Here is a 22,452-nt window from a genome sequence, read left to right as displayed (position 1 = left end):
GTCTCGTCTCTCTCTCTCTCTCAGTTTCTCGCCCTCTCTCTCTCTCTCTTGCCCTCTCTCATACACACAAACACACCGGCACACACACACACACACACTGACACACACTGACACGTGACACACACACACACACACACACACACACACCGTGACACATACACGACAAGCAGCATTTCATTGCAAAAAAAGTCCCATGTACATAAAACACACACACACAGCCATTCTGATTCCTGCACGCACAAACTATAACAAGCAGCACCTCATTATAGACAGGATATACACCAAGTAACAATCAAACAAATGAACTCACACACAAACTATAACAAGCAGCACCTCATTATAGACAGGATATACACCAAGTAACAATCAAACAAATGAACTCACACACAAACTATAACAAGCAGCACCTCATTATAGACATGACATACACCAAGTAACAATCAAACAAATGAACTCACACACAAACTATAACAAGCAGCACCTCATTATAGACATGACATACACCAAGTAACAATCAAACAAATGAACTCACACACAAACTATAACAAGCAGCACCTCATTATAGACATGACATACACCAAGTAACACTATGATCAAACAAATAACTCGCACACAACATGTCATTGTGACAAACGAATGAACATCAGTAGGCCTATTTGACTGCAACTCGCCCTTTGGAAGACTGAGACGAGACCAAATCTCGCAAGCCTACAACTGCGGTGTGTGGTCACAGTGTGTGTGTGTGTGTGTGTGTGTGTGTGCACGGTGTGTGTGTGTGTGTGTGTGTGTGTGTGTGTACTATGATGTGTGTGTGTGTGTGCCGTATGTGTGTGTGTATGTGTGTGTGTGTGTGTGACGGTGTGTGTCAGTGTGTGTGCCAGTCACGGTGTGTGGGTGTGGGTGTGTGTGTGTGCTGTATCATGTGCCGTGTGTGTGTGTGTGTGTGTGAGTGTAGGCCTATGTGTGTGTGTGTGTCTGTGTGTCACGGTATGTGCCGGTGTACCAACACTAGCCTGACGTGGCCGGTGCCCGGCGCGTGCCGGTTAGTGCGTGCGTGTGTGTGCGTGCGTGTGTGTGCGTGCGTGCGTGCGTTTGTGTGTGTGTATGTGTGTGTGTGTCTGCGCCAGAGCGTGAGCGCTGGAATGTGTTAGATTTTGATAAATGTTCTGCTGTCCAGACAGTGTGTGTGGTACAAGTGCCTGTGTGGAAGGGAAGCAATTCAGCAAATGGTTGGTTCTTGGTGTGGAGAATGCGCTCCCTTGGTCAGACAGCGGTAAATATGGCCGACACTGGGGACGAAGCGCATCACAACTCGGACAAACACGACACATCCAAAGAAGAGGAAGAAGATTATGACAAGAAAGAACATGAGCATTTCATGCGAGTTGTTGAAGCTTTCAAGAGCTACAGGTTTGGAGACGCGAGTTTGTGCATTGACTCGAGTGCATTGTTTTGGATATTGCTTTGTTTCATGTATTAAAACGATGACAAGTGAAACTGAAAGATCAAGTTTTGTTGATGGTCTCATTCAGTTTCGACAGTTGTTATGTATTGTCTTAATATTTCGAGTTCAATTTCAAGGAATCAGGAATTTTTCAGTCTGTTTTTTTGATGAACAAATGGCCTGAAAATAGTTGTCGTTCGGGTATGTTCAGTAAAATAAAAAGAAGAATTTTTTGTTTTTGTTTGTTGTTCAGAGTGATTAGGATTGGGAAAAGTTTCCTTATTTCCAGCCACTCATATTTCATTATTTCATTGTACTGCACAAATCAGCCTGAATGTATGTAGTTTTGCAGTTGAAACCAAGCATGACATTTCCAGAAAAATTGCACACACTGTCACATTACACAAACGCACACACACACACACACACACACACACACACACACACACACACACACACACACACACACACACACACACACACACACACAAATAAGGGAGAAAAAGAGTGCATCATTTATCAAGAAGTGATGAACACTGCCAGTGAATAAAACACACTCCAGATATAGCCCTCTGGAAGTGTCATCACATTTTTGAGTGAAAATGATGATAATGATATGCATTTAGTGTGATGACGAAGCTCACTTCAGCCTTATTCTGGATGTTGCCATAAATTAATAGTTTAAATCAGGAAGAAGATATCTTTTTCACATGTGATTGTGCCTGGATCCAGGGCGAGTGCATAGGGAGGGACTTTCGCTCCACAAAGATCGACCCTTGATGCAAACCTTGAACCTTGACATTTCTCAGGGATTAGACAAATTCCGAAAGTAGCTCTGTCTGGTTTGTTGTGAAAGAGTGAGTACCCTTGCTTGTACTTGGACAAACATCAATGGAGAGGCTAGTCAGTAGTCTGTAGTCACTAGTCTGTAGTCACTAGTCTGTAGTCACTAGTCTGTAGTCACTAGTCTGTAGTCACTAGTCTGTAGTCACTAGTCTGTAGTCACTAGTCTGTAGTCACTAGTCAGTAGTCTGTAGTCACTAGTCTGTAGTCACTAGTCTGTAGTCACTAGTCTACTCAGTCTAGTCTGTAGTCACTATTCTGTAGTCACTATTCTGTAGTCACTAGTCTGTAGTCACTAGTCTGTAGTCACTAGTCTGTAGTCACTAGTCTGTAGTCACTAGTCACCAGTCAGTAGCGAGGGGTGTGTCCGAATCACATAGACAGAAGCATGTGTGAATTTATTTGTCAGAGAACAAGCTAGGGTATTCAAAATGTCAATCTGACGGGCGCAATGGCTTGGTGGTAATTAAAACGCCAGCCTCCAAAGCGGAAGGTCGTGGGTTTGAATCCCGGCTGCATCTGGTGGGTTAAGGTGGATATTTTTCCGATCACCCAGATCACCCCGATCACCCAGATCACCCCGATCACCCAGATCACCCAGATCAATGTATGTGCAGACGTGCCGGTGCTCCTCCCACTTGGTGTGTACACGCAAGCACAATCTTTGTTAAGACCAAGTGCGCACATAAAAGATCCTGTAATCCATATCAGAGTTTGGTGGGTTATAGAAACACCAAAATACCAAGCATGCCTCCCCCAAAATCGACGTATTGATGCCTGAATGGCTGGGTAAAAACGATCATGCTCGTAAAATTCCACTCGTGCAAAAACACAAGTGTACATGGGAGTTTTAGCCCACGAACGCAGAAGAAAAAGAAAATGTCATCTTTTACATAAATTTAACCTATACAAAACGGATTGAGTTATTTTTGCAAATTGTCTATTCAGAGTGCAGCGAGGCGGTCTACCTACAAAGAGCCTGAACAATGCTCTTTGCAGGTCACACTGCTTGAACAATGCTATGTGCAGGTCACACTGCCTGAACAATGCTATGTGCAGGTCACACTGCTTGACAATGCTATGTGCAGGTCGCACTGCTTGACAATGCTATGTGCAGGTCGCACTGCTTGACAATGCTATGTGCATGTCGCACTGCTTAACAATGCTATGTGCAGGTCACACTGCCAGAACAATGCTATGTGCAGGTCACACTGCTTGACAATGCTATGTGCAGGTCGCACTGCTTGACAATGCTATGTGCAGGTCGCACTGCTTGACAATGCTATGTGCAGGTCGCACTGCTTAACAATGCTATGTCATGTGCAGGTCGCACTGCTTGAGGAGGATTCAGAGTGCAGAGGACCATTACCTGGAGCTGCCCGACCAGCATCAGAACTACCTGCCGCGCTTCAGAGAGAACCTGGATGTCATGCGTACCTGTGTGGCTCACAACCACGAGGTCATCAAGCTCATGCTGCAGGAAGCCGAGGTCCTCTTTGAGAACAAGAACCTGACTGTCGTCAATGTGAGTGTGTGTGGGTGGGGGGGGGGGGGGGGTGGTGGTTAGTGTACCTCTGTGGCTCACAACCACGAGGTCATCAAGCTCATGCTGCAGGAAGCCGAGGTCCTCTTTGGGAACAAGAACCTGACTTGTCAATGTGAGTGTGTGTGTGTGGGGGGGGGGGGGGGGGGGGGGGTGGTGGTTAGTGTACCTCTGTAGCTCACAACCACGAGGTCATCAAGCTCATGCTGCAGGAAGCCGAGGTCCTCTTTGATGATGATAATAATAATAATAATAATAAATGAGAATTTATATAGCGCACTATCATAACTTTACAATTATGCTCTTTGCGCTTGACACCTTTAAAATTAAAACACAGTTATACAAGCATTTACATCTACATTCATAGTCAACAACGCTTAATTAAAAGCATACACCATCAAAGATACATTACAAAAGATTCTTCCACTAACTAAATAATAAAAACATGAATAAAATAGGTAGTGACAAATCACTAAAACAACAAATAACACTAACATTAAAACACATTTATACAAGCATTTACATCTACATTCATAGTCAACAACGCTTAATTAAAAGCATACACCTTCAAACATACATTACAAAAGATTCTTCCACTAACTAAGTAATAAAAACATGAATAAAATAGGTGGTGAAAAATCACTAAAACAACAAATAACACTACATGTAGCCTACTGATGGACTGAGAAAACAAAATCAGGGGTTGTATTTCCTGAAGAGGTGCGTTTTAAGTGCTCGTTTGAATGCTTGGGGTGACTGAGAGTGGCGGATGTGAAAGGGGAGAGAATTCCATTGTGTGGGTGCGCAGAAAGTAAAAGTGCGTTGTCCGTATGTTTTGGTTTTGGTGTGTTGAATGGTAAGGATGCGACACTGAGTCAGAAGAGGCACGGAGTTGTCTTGCTGGAGAATAGACGGCGAGGAGTTCAGAGAAGTAAGCAGGAGACGAGCCAGAAAAGAAGTTAAAGCAGAGGGTGGACAGTTTGTAGTCAATGCGGGCTTGAATAGGTAACCAGTGCAATGTGTGAAGAAGTGGTGTTGCGTGATCTCGTTTTCGTGCTTTGAGAATGAGGCGTGCTGCCGAGTTTTGGACTTTTTGTAGTTTATGCAGGAGGTACAGAGGACAGCCAGAGAGAAGAGAGTTGCAGTAGTCAAGTTTAGAAAGAACAAAGGCACAGACAAGAGTGTTAGTTGTTTGAGAGGAGAGTGTGTGGCGAATGGTGCTGATCTTACGAAGCTCAAAATAAGCTGCTCTACAGACTAAAGATATATGTTTGTTAAGGGTCATGTCAGATGAAAGGGTGAATCCAAGGTTTCTAGCTGATGGTGAGAAAAGAATGTCGGTGTTGCCTATTTGAACAGAAACAGGTTGGGGAGAGGGAAATGTAGTGTTCTTCTTTTTGCACTGCTTGAGAACAAGAACCTGACTTGTCAATGTGAGTGTGTGTGTGTGTGTGTGTGTGTGTGGGGGGGGTGATTGGTTGGTTATCATACACTATTTGTATTGTTGACTAAAATATGACATTTTACACAGATCGAGACAGTCAGTGTTCCTCCGAGATCGTTAAGATCTGTGCAAAATGTCATATTTTGGTCAAACATACAATTAACATTTATGTATCGATCGATTCTTTTTCCTGTAACTTGCAGCAATTTATCGATTGAGATATCTATCCATTCTAGCAACTAGCTTGAACCCAAACTGGGCTGCCGATCCAAAATAGTACAAACTGACAGAGTGGTGGGCCTGTGTGAATGGTGGACTCTAAGGCTCGTTGACTCTGAGGCTCGTTGACTCCAAGGCTTGTTGACTCTAAGGCTTGTTGACTCTAAGGCTTGTTGACTCTAAGGCTCGTTGAGACAATGACAAAAGCTGACATTTTTTTCTAATAACATGCGTTAACAATTGATTGACAACTGGAATGGAAGAGCACAACAAGTGTAACCTGATATGTAGAAACTTTTCTCTAGAAGGAAAAAAATCTTCCACTTTCATGTCAGTGTGTCCAGGGGCGGGGATGTAGCTCAGTCGGTAGCGCGCTGGATTTGTATCCAGTTGGCCGCTGTCAGCGTGAGTTCGTCCCCACGTTCGGCGAGAGATTTATTTCTCAGAGTCAACTTTGTGTGCAGACTCTCCTCGGTGTCCGAACACCCCCGTGTGTACACGCAACAAGACCAAGTGCGCACGTAAAAGATCCTGTAATCCATATCAGAGTTCGGTGGGTTATAGAAACACGAAAATACCCAGCATGCTTCCTCCGAAAGCGGCGTATGGCTGCCTAAATGGCGGGGTAAAAACGGTCATACACGTAAAATTCCACTCGTGTAAACCACGAGTGCACGTGGAAGTTTCAGCCCACGAACGCAGAAGAAGATGTCAGTGTGTCCCATGCAAAATACATTTGCCAAACAGCTAATGTGTAAGAAGATTATTTTTTAGTGGTTTAGAAAATACTGATCAACAATTAGTCAGTTTTCACATTCATTTTCTACCTATTTCTTATTTGTTTATTCTTTTGGCAGTGGTGAAATGTCAGCAATCCTGTGTCATTCGGGACAGTAGACATGACACCTGACCTTTTGTCACTGTCTCTGTTACAACCAAACCGCCTCAAGACAAACCATGTAAAGTTGGGGTCAAACCCAGGAGCATGCCCCTAATGGTTTGACTGTGTCTGAGGGCGTTATACAATACTTATCATCGTCACTGGGGGAGGGGGGGGGGGATGGGGAAATAGCTCTGTCAGTGGCTGTGCTGGCTTCAAAACCAGTTGTCGCTATCGGCGTGGGTTCTATACCCACGTTCGGCAAGGGATTTATTTCCCAGAGTCAACTTTGTGCAGACTCTCCTCTTTGTCCGAACACCGTGCGCATGATAAAGAACCCAAGTTCACAGCGAAAGTCTCGGAGCATCGAAACTTAAATACACGCATGCAGGAAAGAAAAAACCAAATGGGTAGCGCCGTACTGTATGGCAGCTCGCTTTTCCATGAGAGAAAGCAGCCCGAAATTTCCATGAGGGTAACCTCACAGGACTATATGAATTTTACCCTTACCCTGACTGTATGTGTAGGGCAGTCAGGATCCTCACAGGACTATATGAATCTTACCCTTACCCTGACTGTATGTGTAGGGCAGGGAGGATCCTCACAGGACTATATGAATCTTACCCTTACCCTGACTGTATGTGTAGGGCAGTCAGGATCCTCACAGGACTATATGAATCTTACCCTTACCCTGACTGTATGTGTAGGGCAGTCAGGATCCTCACAGGACTATATGAATCTTACCCTTACCCTGACTGTATGTGTAGGGCAGTCAGGATCCTCACAGGACTATATGAATCTTACCCTTACCCTGACTGTATGTGTAGGGCAGTCAGGAACCTCACAGGACTATATGAATCTTACCCTTACCCTGACTGTATGTGTAGGGCAGTCAGGATCCTCACAGGACTATATGAATCTTACCCTTACCCTGACTGTATGTGTAGGGCAGTCAGGATCCTCACAGGACTATATGAATCTTACCCTTACCCTGACTGTATGTGTAGGGCAGTCAGGAACCTCACAGGACTATATGAATCTTACCCTTACCCTGACTGTATGTGTAGGGCAGTCAGGAACCTCACAGGACTATATGAATCTTACCCTTACCCTGACTGTATGTGTAGGGCAGTCAGGAACCTCACAGGACTATATGAATCTTACCCTTACCCTGACTGTATGTGTAGGGCAGTCAGAATTCTCACAGGACTATATGAATCTTACCCTTACCCTGACTGTATGTGTAGGGCAGTCAGGAACCTCACAGGACTATATGAATCTTACCCTTACCCTGACTATGTGTAGGGCAGTCAGAATTCTCACAGGACTATATGAATCTTACCCTTACCCTGACTATGTGTAGGGCAGTCAGAATTCTCACAGGACTATATCAATCTTACCCTTACCCTGACTGTATTTGCAGGGCAGTGAGGATCCTCACAGGACTATATGAATCTTACCCTTACCCTGACTGTATGTGCAGGGCAGTCAGGAACCTCACAGGACTATATGAATCTTACCCTTACCCTGACTATGTGTAGGGCAGTCAGGAACCTCACAGGACTATATGAATCTTACCCTTACCCTGACTGTATGTGTAGGGCAGTCAGGATCCTCACAGGACTATATGAATCTTACCCTTACCCTGACTATGTGCAGGGCAGTCAGGAACCTCACAGGACTATGTGAATCTTACCCTTACCCTGACTGTATGTGTAGGGCAGTCAGGATCCTCACAGGACTATATGAATCTTACCCTTACCCTGACTATGTGCAGGGCAGTCAGGAACCTCACAGGACTATGTGAATCTTACCCTTACCCTGACTATGTGTAGGGCAGTCAGGAACCTCACAGGACTATATGAATCTTACCCTTACCCTGACTATGTGTAGGGCAGTCAGGAACCTCACAGGACTATATGAATCTTACCCTTACCCTGACTGTATGTGCAGGGCAGTCAGGAACCTCACAGGACTATATGAATCTTACCCTTACCCTGACTATGTGTAGGGCAGTCAGGAACCTCACAGGACTATATGAATCTTACCCTTACCCTGACTGTATGTGTAGGGCAGTCAGGATCCTCACAGGACTATATGAATCTTACCCTTACCCTGACTATGTGTAGGGCAGTCAGGAACCTTACAGGACTATATGAATCTTACCCTTACCCTGACTGTATGTGTAGGGCAGTCAGGATCCTCACAGGACTATATGAATCTTACCCTTACCCTGACTATGTGTAGGGCAGTCAGGAACCTCACAGGACTATATGAATCTTACCCTTACCCTGACTATGTGTAGGGCAGTCAGGAACCTCACAGGACTATATGAATCTTACCCTTACCCTGACTATGTGTAGGGCAGTCAGGAACCTCACAGGACTATATGAATCTTACCCTTACCCTGACTGTATGTGTAGGGCAGTCAGGATCCTCACAGGACTATATGAATCTTACCCTTACCCTGACTATGTGTAGGGCAGTCAGGAACCTCACAGGACTATATGAATCTTACCCTTACCCTGACTATGTGTAGGGCAGTCAGGAACCTCACAGGACTATATGAATCTTACCCTTACCCTGACTGTATGTGTAGGGCAGTCAGGATCCTCACAGGACTATATGAATCTTACCCTTACCCTGACTATGTGTAGGGCAGTCAGGATCCTCACAGGACTATATGAATCTTACCCTTACCCTGACTATGTGTAGGGCAGTCAGGATCCTCACAGGACTATATGAATCTTACCCTTACCCTGACTGTATGTGTAGGGCAGTCAGGAACCTCACAGGACTATATGAATCTTACCCTTACCCTGACTATGTGTAGGGCAGTCAGGATCCTCACAGGACTATATGAATCTTACCCTTACCCTGACTGTATGTGTAGGGCAGTCAGGAACCTCACAGGACTATATGAATCTTACCCTTACCCTGACTATGTGTAGGGCAGTCAGGATCCTCACAGGACTATATGAATCTTACCCTTACCCTGACTGTATGTGTAGGGCAGTCAGGATCCTCACAGGACTATATGAATCTTACCCTTACCCTGACTATGTGTAGGGCAGTCAGGATCCTCACAGGACTATATGAATCTTACCCTTACCCTGACTGTATGTGTAGGGCAGTCAGGAACCTCACAGGACTATATGAATCTTACCCTTACCCTGACTATGTGTAGGGCAGTCAGGATCCTCACAGGACTATATGAATCTTACCCTTACCCTGACTATGTGCAGGGCAGTCAGGAACCTCACAGGACTATATGAATCTTACCCTTACCCTGACTGTATTTGTAGGGCAGTCAGGATCCCCACCTGAAGCCCACGCTGTTCGACACGGACAAGGTCAAGACGACCATCAAGCAGTTCTACAGAGACTGGAGCCAGGCGGGGAAGGAGGAGCGGGACGCCTGTTACCTCCCTGTCATCGCCGCCGTCGAGAAACGATTCCCGCCCGACACACAGTGAGAGGCTTGTGATTGTTAAGCGTCACTTCCATTTTTAAAATGACACCTCCGCTATCCCCCACCCCACTGATTTTAGACTTCACACGCACACTCACACACACACTAATACAAACACTAACACACACACTAACACACACAGACAGGCATGCGGGCACTCGCACACGCACTCTCTCCATTTTAAGACGTGATTTTCCTGAGATTTGTCAAGATGTTAAAAAGGGTTTTCACTGTATTCATTTCCTGTTTGACTTGATATACATTTGCTCCACTTTGGTTATTGTGACTGATGTTTCTTTTCTTTTGCCACTGAAGCCTGTCTTTGTTTCCCCAGCAAAGGTTTTTCACAGGATGAAAGTCACTTGTACTTTTCCATGCTGGTTATTCTCTCACTCGCAGGTGCCAGGAGACTCGTTCCGCGTAACTCTCACCTACTCTGTAAATTCTGTTTTCTGCTTTTTTTCTCTTTTTATTTTTATTTGTATATGCATGTTCGTGTATATATGTGATCAGAGTAGTCCTTCTCTGGGCGAGGGCTGGTTGACAAAAAGCCTGTGTGTATTTATAATGCCACAATTGTCCTAAACTAAAATTTGATTTGATTTGTTTGATATTTCACATGTCATATGCATTTAGAGTGCTTACTTCCCTTTGTTGATCAGATTGTTGTTTTGTTTCCTAGCGACACCAAGGGGGTCAACATCCTGGTACCGGGGGCGGGGTTGGGTCGTCTGGCTCACGAGTTTGCTCGGCGCGGCTACAACTGTCAGGCCAATGAGTGGAGTCTCTTCATGCTGCTCGCATCCAACTTCGTGCTCAACAAGTACGCTCACACGTTTCACTCGCTAGCCAGTTCTGGTTGCATGCTACGTTTTAAGACAAATTGCTATGCTGTTACGCCAAGCTTAGAATTGCTACGCTGTTACGCCAAGCTTAGAATTGCTATGCTGTTACGCCAAGCTTAGAATTGCTATGCTGTTACGCCAAGCTTAGAATTGCTGAAACCAATAATCACAAACATGCAACAGTTTGCTCTTTCTTGCCAGTCCTGGTACTCATTTCTGATTCTCACTCGGTAAAGCGGTCAGAAATTGTGTCATAGAACACTATAAAGTGCCACTGCAGACTCTCTCTGTTGGACGTTAAACTCCACACTGAATACGCTCCCCCCCCCCCCCCTCTCACCCCCTCTCACCCCCTCTCCCAACCTCCCTTCCCAAGTACTGATGATCAACATTTGGGAGGTCTAATTCGCTGAGAATAATAAGGTATCTAAACGTAAAAATTAATACTTCATTGCAATCCTTCCCTACCGTCATGTTTGGGACTTGGTGTATGTAATGGTATTTTGGGGTAAAATCAACCAACTTTCACCCCTAATTTTCCTCACGTGCAAGACACGGACCCGCTTTTCCTTTTGTCCCTCAGATAAGTGCACAGTTTGGGGGGATAGGCGGTGTGGAGTTTATGTGAGGTCAACAAGGGGATAGTCAGTGTGGAGTTTATGTGAGATCAACAAGGGGATAGTCGGTGTGGAGTTTATGTGAGATCAACAAGGGGATAGTCAGTGTGGAGTTTATGTGAGGTCAACAAGGGGATAGTCGGTGTGGAGTTTATGTGAGGTCAACAAGGGGATAGTCAGTGTGGAGTTTATGTGAGATCAACAAGGGGATAGTCGGTGTGGAGTTTATGTGAGGTCAACAAGGGGATAGTCAGTGTGGAGTTTATGTGAGATCAACAAGGGGATAGTCAGTGTGGAGTTTATGTGAGGTCAACAAGGGGATAGTCAGTGTGGAGTTTATGTGAGATCAACAAGGGGATAGTCGGTGTGGAGTTTATGTGAGGTCAACAAGGGGATAGTCAGTGTGGAGTTTATGTGAGGTCAACAAGGGGATAGTCGGTGTGGAGTTTATGTGAGGTCAACAAGGGGATAGTCAGTGTGGAGTTTATGTGAGGTCAACAAGGGGATAGTCGGTGTGGAGTTTATGTGAGATCAACAAGGGGATAGTGTGGAGTTTATGTGAGATCAACAAGGGGATAGTCGGTGTGGAGTTTATGTGAGATCAACACGGGGATAGTCGGTGTGGAGTTTATGTGAGATCAACAAGGGGATAGTCAGTGTGGAGTTTATGTGAGGTCAACAAGGGGATAGTCAGTGTGGAGTTTATGTGAGATCAACAAGGGGATAGTCAGTGTGGAGTTTATGTGAGATCAACAAGGGGATAGTCAGTGTGGAGTTTATGTGAGATCAGCAAGGGGATAGTCAGTGTGGAGTTTATGTGAGGTCAACAAGGGGATAGTCAGTGTGGAGTTTATGTGAGATCAACAAGGGGATAGTCAGTGTGGAGTTTATGTGAGATCAACAAGGGGATAGTGTGGATTTTATGTGAGATCAACAAGGGGATAGTCAGTGTGGAGTTTATGTGAGATCAACAAGGGGATAGTCAGTGTGGAGTTTATGTGAGATCAACAAGGGGATAGTCGGTGTGGAGTTTATGTGAGATCAACAAGGGGATAGTCGGTGTGGAGTTTATGTGAGGTCAACAAGGGGATAGTCGGTGTGGAGTTTATGTGAGGTCAACAAGGGGATAGTCGGTGTGGAGTTTATGTGAGGTCAACAAGGGGATAGTCAGTGTGGAGTTTATGTGAGATCAACAAGGTGATAGTCGGTGTGGAGTTTATGTGAGATCAACAAGGGGATAGTCGGTGTGGAGTTTATGTGAGATCAACAAGGGGATAGTCAGTGTGGAGTTTATGTGAGATCAACAAGGGGATAGTCAGTGTGGAGTTTATGTGAGATCAACAAGGGGATAGTCAGTGTGGAGTTTATGTGAGATCAACAAGGGGATAGTCGGTGTGGAGTTTATGTGAGATCAACAAGGGGATAGTCAGTGTGGAGTTTATGTGAGGTCAACAAGGGGATAGTCGGTGTGGAGTTTATGTGAGATTAACAAGGGGATAGTCGGTGTGGAGTTTATGTGAGATCAACAAGGGGATAGTCAGTGTGGAGTTTATGTGAGATCAACAAGGGGATAGTCAGTGTGGAGTTTATGTGAGATCAGCAAGGGGATAGTCAGTGTGGAGTTTATGTGCGATCAACAAGGGGATAGTCGGTGTGGAGTTTATGTGAGATCAACAAGGGGAAAGTCGGTGTGGAGTTTATGTGAGATCAACAATGGGATAGTCAGTGTGGAGTTTATGTGAGGTCAACAAGGGGATAGTCAGTGTGGAGTTTATGTGAGATCAACAAGGGGATAGTCGGTGTGGAGTTTATGTGAGATCAACAAGGGGATAGTCAGTGTGGAGTTTATGTGAGGTCAACAAGGGGATAGTCGGTGTGGAGTTTATGTGAGATCAACAAGGGGATAGTCAGTGTGGAGTTTATGTGAGATCAACAAGGGGATAGTGTGGAGTTTATGTGAGGTCAACAAGGGGATAGTCAGTGTGGAGTTTATGTGAGGTCAACAAGGGGATAGTCAGTGTGGAGTTTATGTGAGGTCAACAAGGGGATAGTCGGTGTGGAGTTTATGTGAGATCAACAAGGGGATAGTCGGTGTGGAGTTTATGTGAGATCAACAAGGGGATAGTCAGTGTGGAGTTTATGTGAGGTCAACAAGGGGATAGTCAGTGTGGAGTTTATGTGAGGTCAACAAGGGGATAGTCAGTGTGGAGTTTATGTGAGGTCAACAAGGGGATAGTCAGTGTGGAGTTTATGTGAGATCAACAAGGGGATAGTCGGTGTGGAGTTTATGTGAGATCAACAAGGGGATAGTCAGTGTGGAGTTTATGTGAGATTAACAAGGGGATAGTCAGTGTGGAGTTTATGTGAGATTAACAAGGGGATAGTCGGTGTGGAGTTTATGTGAGATCAACAAGGCCACTGAGTCAAATAGTTTAAGGAGTAAACTGAGATGGTGACACTGTCACACATTGTGTTAGCTGTTGTTGTTGACAGGCGTAAGAACACCAACAGCCTAGACATAACGAGAAGAAACTCAGCCTACGTCTCTAGCTCTGGGTCCACCAGTGTAACAACAACATGCCATGGTTATAGTTGTTGTTGTTGTTGTCAGGTGTAAGAACACCAACAGCCTACGTCTCTACCCCTGGGTCCACCAGTGGAGCAACAACATGCGCAGCGGTCACCAGACGTCGCATATCACCTTCCCTGACATCGACCCCTCTGACCTCCCCGAGGGCGTCAACTTTTCTATGGCTGCCGGCGACTTCCTGGAGGTGTACACCATGCCAGGTAGGCACAGATAGTTTATAAGATAGGTAGGCAGAGACAATAGGTGAATTCAGGTAGATAGGTAGTCAGAGAGAATTTCACAAGAAGAATTTGTTTGGCACAGTCCTCGGTCTTAAAACACCTTGGCTCACAATTTTGTATCTTCTTCTTCTTCATCTTGATCTGCGTTCTTGGGCTGAAACTCCCATGCACACTTGTGTTTATTTGCACGAGCCAGTTTTGATGTGTATGGTTGTTTTAACCCCCCATTTGGGAAGCCATAGGCTGCGTTTGGGGGATGCTTGCTGGGTATTTTTGTGTTTTTATAACCCAGCACACTCTAACATAGATTACAGGATCTTTTCCGTGCGCACTTGGTCTTGTGCTTGCGTGTACTCACGAAGGGGGATAAGGCTCTACATGTAGCAGGTCTGTACATAAGTTGACGGCTGGGAGATTGGAAAAATCTCCACCCTTAACCCACCAGGTGGCAGCGGCCGGGATTTGAACTCATGACCTTCCCATTAGGAGGCCGATGTCTTCTCCACTAGACCACTGCGCCCGTCACAGAGAATAGATGATTTCAGGTAGATAGTGAGAGAGAATAGATGATTTCAGGTAGATAGGTAGTCAGAGAGAATAGATGATTTCAGGTAGATAGGTAGTCAGAGAGAAAAGATGATTTCAGGTAGATAGATAGTCACAGAGAATAGATGATTTCAGGTAGATAGTGAGAGAGAATTTCAAAAGATAAATTTGTGTGGCACAGTCCTGGCTGTGAAACATGTTGGCTTACTGTCTGTACATGCTGTTACACGCTAAGTCCATCACTTCACTTGGACACACAGTCTTCTTCTTCTTCTGCGTTCGTGGGCTGAAACTCCCACGTGCACTCGTGGTTTGCACGAGTGAAATTTTACGTGTATGATCGTTTTTACCCCGCCATTTAGGCAGCCATACGCCGCTTTCGGAGGAAGCATGCTGGGTATTTTCGTGTTTCTATAACCCACCGAACTCTGACATGGATTACAGGATCTTTTTCGTGCACACTTGTGCTTGCGTGTACACACGGGGGTGTTCGGACACCGAGGAGAGTCTGCACACAAAGTTGACTCTGAGAAATAAATCTCTCGCCGAACGTGGGGACGATCTTACGCTGACAGCGGCCAACTGGATACAAATCCAGCGCGCTACCGACTGAGCTACATCCCCGCCCCAGACACACAGTGACGTACAGTGGGATACCACCTTCTTTTCTCAGCCTGTCTGTTCCTCACCGCTGTAAACATTACACCCATTTCAAGACTCCCTTAAAACCTGATTTTTAAAAAAAATTTGAGCAGGATGGGAGTTTCCTAATGTATTCATTTTGTATTGGACAAAAGTGGCAATTAGCTAAAGAATTCTTGGGAAAATTGAGTGGAAGTAGCCAGCCAGCCAGCCAGCCAGCCAGCCAGGCAGTTGGTTTTTGGTATGTGTCCACATGATTGCTGTTTTTGTCAGTAAACATGGAGAGAAGCATTTGTTTTAAATGTATTGATAATCTTGTTAACGGTGCGACGGATGCGTGTGAAGCATGCTTGAATCATGGATGTTCAAATGATGTGTGGAGTACGCTCATTTTTCTGAAAATGCACAATATTATTTGTTTGAGAATACTCCAAGTGCAAAACAGGGGTTCCCAGCTGTTTTCTTTGTGTTTGATCACAATGGGCTAAATAACATTGTGACTTGCTTTGTCTTTGTGTTTGATCACAATGGGCTAAATAACATTGTGACTTGCTTTGTGTTTGATCACAATGGGCTAAATAACATTGTGACTTGCTTTGTCTTTGTGTTTGATCACAATGGGCTAAATAACATTGTGACTTGCTTTGTGTTTGATCACAATGGGCTAAATAACATTGTGACTTGCTTTGTGTTTGTGTTTGATCACAATGGGCTAAATAACATTGTGACTTGCTTTGTCTTTGTGTTTGATCACAATGGGCTAAATAACATTGTGACTTGCTTTGTCTTTGTGTTTGATCACAATGAGCTAAATAACATTGTGACTTGCTTTGTCTTTGTGTTTGATCACAATGGGCTAAATAACATTGTGACTTGCTTTGTGTTTGATCACAATGGGCTAAATAACATTGTGACTTGCTCTGTCTTTGTGTTTGATCACAATGGGCTAAATAACATTGTGACTTGCTTTGTGTTTGATCACAATGGGCTAAATAACATTGTGACTTGCTCTGTCTTTGTGTTTGATCACAATGGGCTAAATAACATTGTGACTTGCTCTGTCTTTGTGTTTGATCACAATGGGCTAAATAACATTGTGACTTGCTTTGTGTTTGATCACAATGGGCTAAATAACATTGTGACTTGCTCTGTCTTTGTGTTTGATCACAATGGGCTAAATAACATTGTGACTTGCTCTGTCTTTGTGTTTGATCACAATGGGCTAAATAACATTGTGACTTGCTTTGTGTTTGATCACAATGGGCTAAATAACATTGTGACTTGCTTTGTCTTTGTGTTTGATCACAATGGGCTAAATAACATTGTGACTTGCTTTGTGTTTGTGTTTGATCACAATGGGCTAAATAACATTGTGACTTGCTTTGTCTTTGTGTTTGATCACAATGGGCTAAATAACATTGTGACTTGCTTTGTCTTTGTGTTTGATCACAATGGGCTAAATAACATTGTGACTTGCTTTGTCTTTGTGTTTGATCACAATGGGCTAAATAACATTGTGACTTGCTCTGTGTTTGATCACAATGGGCTAAATAACATTGTGACTTGCTCTGTGTTTGATCACAATGGGCTAAATAACATTGTGACTTGCTCTGTGTTTGATCACAATGGGCTAAATAACATTGTGACTTGCTTTGTCTTTGTGTTTGATCACAATGGGCTAAATAACATTGTGACTTGCTCTGTCTTTGTGTTTGATCACAATGGGCTAAATAACATTGTGACTTGCTTTGTCTTTGTGTTTGATCACAATGGGCTAAATAACATTGTGACTTGCTTTGTGTTTGATCACAATGGGCTAAATAACATTGTGACTTGCTTTGTCTTTGTGTTTGATCACACTGGGCTAAATAACATTGTGACTTGCTCTGTCTTTGTGTTTGATCACAATGGGCTAAATAACATTGTGACTTGCTTCGTCTTTGTGTTTGATCACAATGGGCTAAATAACATTGTGACTTGCTCTGTCTTTGTGTTTGATCACAATGGGCTAAATAACATTGTGACTTGCTTTGTGTTTGTGTTTGATCACACTGGGCTAAATAACATTGTGACTTGCTTTGTGTTTGATCACAATGGGCTAAATAACATTGTGACTTGCTTCGTCTTTGTGTTTGATCACAATGGGCTAAATAACATTGTGACTTGCTTTGTCTTTGTGTTTGATCACAATGGGCTAAATAACATTGTCACTTGCTTTGTGTTTGTGTTTGATCACAATGGGCTAAATTACATTGTGACTTGCTTTGTCTTTGTGTTTGATCACAATGGGCTAAATAACATTGTGACTTGCTTTGTGTTTGATCACAATGGGCTAAATAACATTGTGACTTGATCTGTCTTTGTGTTTGATCACAATGGGCTAAATAACATTGTGACTTGCTTTGTCTTTGTGTTTGATCACAATGGGCTAAATAACATTGTGACTTGCTCTGTCTTTGTGTTTGATCACAATGGGCTAAATAACATTGTGACTTGCCTTGTCTTTGTGTTTGATCACAATGGGCTAAATAACATTGTGACTTGCTTTGTGTTTGATCACAATGGGCTAAATAACATTGTGACTTGCTTTGTCTTTGTGTTTGATCACAATGGGCTAAATAACATTGTGACTTGCTCTGTCTTTGTGTTTGATCACAATGGGCTAAATAACATTGTGACTTGCTTTGTCTTTGTGTTTTATCACAATGGGCTAAATAACATTGTGACTTGCTTTGTGTTTGATCACAATGGGCTAAATAACATTGTGACTTGCTTTGTGTTTGATCACAATGGGCTAAATAACATTGTGACTTGCTCTGTCTTTGTGTTTGATCACAATGGGCTAAATAACATTGTGACTTGCTTTGTCTTTGTGTTTGATCACAATGGGCTAAATAACATTGTGACTTGCTTTGTGTTTGATCACAATGGGCTAAATAACATTGTGACTTGCTTTGTCTTTGTGTTTGATCACAATGGGCTAAATAACATTGTGATTTGCTTCGTCTTTGTGTTTGATCACAATGGGCTAAATAACATTGTGACTTGCTCTGTCTTTGTGTTTGATCACAATGGGCTAAATAACATTGTGACTTGCTTTGTCTTTGTGTTTGATCACAATGGGCTAAATAACATTGTGACTTGCTTTGTGTTTGATCACAATGGGCTAAATAACATTGTGACTTGCTTTGTGTTTGATCACAATGGGCTAAATAACATTGTGACTTGCTTTGTCTTTGTGGTTGATCACAATGGGCTAAATAACATTGTGACTTGCTTTGTCTTTGATCACAATGGGCTAAATAACATTGTGACTTGCTTTGTCTTTGTGTTTGATCACAATGGGCTAAATAACATTGTGACTTGCTCTGTCTTTGTGTTTGATCACAATGGGCTAAATAACATTGTGACTTGCTTTGTCTTTGTGTTTGATCACAATGGGCTAAATAACATTGTGACTTGCTTTGTGTTTGATCACAATGGGCTAAATAACATTGTGACTTGCTTTGTCTCTGTGTTTGATCACAATGGGCTAAATAACATTGTGACTTGCTTTGTCTTTGTGTTTGATCACAATGGGCTAAATAACATTGTGACTTGCTCTGTCTTTGTGTTTGATCACAATGGGCTAAATAACATTGTGACTTGCTTTGTGTTTGATCACAATGGGCTAAATAACATTGTGACTTGCTTTGTCTTTGTGTTTTATCACAATGGGCTAAATAACATTGTGACTTGCTTTGTGTTTGATCACAATGGGCTAAATAACATTGTGACTTGCTCTGTCTCTGTGTTTGATCACAATGGGCTAAATAACATTGTGACTTGCTTTGTCTTTGTGTTTGATCACAATGGGCTAAATAATATTGTGACTTGCTTTGTCTTTGTGTTTGATCACAATGGGCTAAATAACATTGTGACTTGCTTTGTCTTTGTGTTTGATCACAATGGGCTAAATAACATTGTGACTTGCTTTGTCTTTGTGTTTGATCACAATGGGCTAAATAACATTGTGACTTGCTTTGTCTTTGTGTTTGATCACAATGGGCTAAATAACATTGTCACTTGCTTTGTGTTTGATCACAATGGGCTAAATAACATTGTGACTTGCTTTGTCTTTGTGTTTGATCACAGTGGGCTAAATAACATTGTGACTTGCTTTGTGTTTGATCACACTGGGCTAAATAACATTGTGACTTGCTTTGTATTTGTGTTTGATCACAATGGGCTAAATAACATTGTGACTTGCTTTGTATTTGTGTTTGATCACAATGGGCTAAATAACATTGTGACTTGCTCTGTCTTTGTGTTTGATCACAATGGGCTAAATAACATTGTGACTTGCTTTGTCTTTGTGTTTGATCACTATGGGCTAAATAACATTGTGACTTGCTTTGTCTCTGTGTTTGATCACAATGGGCTAAATAACATTGTGACTTGCTTTGTGTTTGATCACAATGGGCTAAATAACATTGTGACTTGCTCTGTCTTTGTGTTTGATCACAATGGGCTAAATAACATTGTGACTTGCCTTGTCTTTGTGTTTGATCACAATGGGCTAAATAACATTGTGACTTGCTTTGTGTTTGTGTTTGATCACAATGGGCTAAATAACATTGTGACTTGCTTTGTCTTTGTGTTTGATCACAATGGGCTAAATAACATTGTGACTTGCTTTGTGTTTGATCACAATGGGCTAAATAACATTGTGACTTGCTTTGTCTTTGTGTTTGATCACAATGGGCTAAATAACATTGTGACTTGCTTTGTCTTTGTGTTTGATCACTATGGGCTAAATAACATTGTGACTTGCTTTGTCTCTGTGTTTGATCACAATGGGCTAAATAACATTGTGACTTGCTTTGTGTTTGATCACAATGGGCTAAATAACATTGTGACTTGCTCTGTCTTTGTGTTTGATCACAATGGGCTAAATAACATTGTGACTTGCTTTGTCTTTGTGTTTGATCACAATGGGCTAAATAACATTGTGACTTGCTCTGTCTTTGTGTTTGATCACAATGGGCTAAATAACATTGTGACTTGCTTTGTCTTTGTGTTTGATCACAATGGGCTAAATAACATTGTGACTTGCTCTGTCTTTGTGTTTGATCACAATGGGCTAAATAACATTGTGACTTGCTTTGTCTTTGTGTTTGATCACAATGGGCTAAATAACATTGTGACTTGCTTTGTGTTTGTGTTTGATCACAATGGGCTAAATAACATTGTGACTTGCTCTGTCTTTGTGTTTGATCACAATGGGCTAAATAACATTGTGACTTGCTTTGTCTTTGTGTTTGATCACAATGGGCTAAATAACATTGTGACTTGCTCTGTCTTTGTGTTTGATCACAATGGGCTAAATAACATTGTGACTTGCTTTGTCTTTGTGTTTGATCACAATGGGCTAAATAACATTGTGACTTGCTTTGTCTTTGTGTTTGATCACTATGGGCTAAATAACATTGTGACTTGCTTTGTCTCTGTGTTTGATCACAATGGGCTAAATAACATTGTGACTTGCTTTGTGTTTGATCACAATGGGCTAAATAACATTGTGACTTGCTCTGTCTTTGTGTTTGATCACAATGGGCTAAATAACATTGTGACTTGCTTTGTCTTTGTGTTTGATCACAATGGGCTAAATAACATTGTGACTTGCTTTGTGTTTGTGTTTGATCACAATGGGCTAAATAACATTGTGACTTGCTTTGTCTTTGTGTTTGATCACAATGGGCTAAATAACATTGTGACTTGCTTTGTGTTTGATCACAATGGGCTAAATAACATTGTGACTTGCTTTGTCTTTGTGTTTGATCACAATGGGCTAAATAACATTGTGACTTGCTTTGTCTTTGTGTTTGATCACAATGGGCTAAATAACATTGTGACTTGCTCTGTCTTTGTGTTTGATCACAATGGGCTAAATAACATTGTGACTTGCTTTGTCTTTGTGTTTGATCACAATGGGCTAAATAACATTGTGACTTGCTCTGTGTTTGATCACAATGGGCTAAATAACATTGTGACTTGCTTTGTCTTTGTGTTTGATCACAATGGGCTAAATAACATTGTGACTTGCTCTGTCTTTGTGTTTGATCACAATGGGCTAAATAACATTGTGACTTGCTCTGTGTTTGATCACAATGGGCTAAATAACATTGTGACTTGCTCTGTCTTTGTGTTTGATCACAATGGGCTAAATAACATTGTGACTTGCTCTGTCTTTGTGTTTGATCACAATGGGCTAAATAACATTGTGACTTGCTTTGTGTTTGATCACAATGGGCTAAATAACATTGTGACTTGCTTTGTCTTTGTGTTTGATCACAATGGGCTAAATAACATTGTGACTTGCTTTGTGTTTGATCACAATGGGCTAAATAACATTGTGACTTGCTCTGTCTCTGTGTTTGATCACAATGGGCTAAATAACATTGTGACTTGCTTTGTCTTTGTGTTTGATCACAATGGGCTAAATAACATTGTGACTTGCTTTGTGTTTGATCACAATGGGCTAAATAACATTGTGACTTGCTTTGTCTTTGTGTTTTATCACAGTGGGCTAAATAACATTGTGACTTGCTTTGTGTTTGATCACACTGGGCTAAATAACATTGTGACTTGCTTTGTATTTGTGTTTGATCACAATGGGCTAAATAACATTGTGACTTGCTTTGTATTTGTGTTTGATCACAATGGGCTAAATAACATTGTGACTTGCTCTGTTTTTGTGTTTGATCACAATGGGCTAAATAACATTGTGACTTGCTTTGTCTTTGTGTTTGATCACTATGGGCTAAATAACATTGTGACTTGCTTTGTCTCTGTGTTTGATCACAATGGGCTAAATAACATTGTGACTTGCTTTGTGTTTGATCACAATGGGCTAAATAACATTGTGACTTGCTCTGTCTTTGTGTTTGATCACAATGGGCTAAATAACATTGTGACTTGCTGTGTCTTTGTGTTTGATCACAATGGGCTAAATAACATTGTGACTTGCTTTGTGTTTGTGTTTGATCACAATGGGCTAAATAACATTGTGACTTGCTTTGTCTTTGTGTTTGATCACAATGAGCTAAATAACATTGTGACTTGCTTTGTCTTTGTGTTTGATCACAATGGGCTAAATAACATTGT

General features: G+C 42.5%; 1 protein-coding gene across 2 annotated transcripts in view; it reads left to right on the top strand.

Moving 5' to 3' along the window:
• The first annotated feature begins 1,173 nt into the window (after positions 1-1,173).
• LOC138950163 (carnosine N-methyltransferase-like) overlaps positions 1,174-22,452 on the top strand; it is a 42,017-nt gene continuing 20,738 nt past the window's right edge. The window contains exons 1-5 of one of the 2 annotated variants that reach the window (XM_070321904.1): positions 1,174-1,410; positions 3,614-3,812; positions 9,679-9,845; positions 10,528-10,668; positions 13,919-14,097. In XM_070321904.1, the coding sequence (XP_070178005.1) occupies positions 1,250-1,410; positions 3,614-3,812; positions 9,679-9,845; positions 10,528-10,668; positions 13,919-14,097 (847 nt within the window). In that variant the 5' untranslated portion in view covers positions 1,174-1,249. The remainder of the gene's footprint in view (positions 1,411-3,613; positions 3,813-9,678; positions 9,846-10,527; positions 10,669-13,918; positions 14,098-22,452) is intronic. The other variant, XM_070321903.1, reaches the window with a different exon arrangement.

Source organism: Littorina saxatilis, linkage group LG16 (genome assembly GCF_037325665.1).
Source record: "Littorina saxatilis isolate snail1 linkage group LG16, US_GU_Lsax_2.0, whole genome shotgun sequence".
NCBI lineage: Eukaryota > Metazoa > Mollusca > Gastropoda > Littorinimorpha > Littorinidae > Littorina > Littorina saxatilis.
The sequence above is the reverse complement of the archived record's forward strand: the minus strand, read 5'-3'. Positions and strand labels throughout refer to the sequence as shown.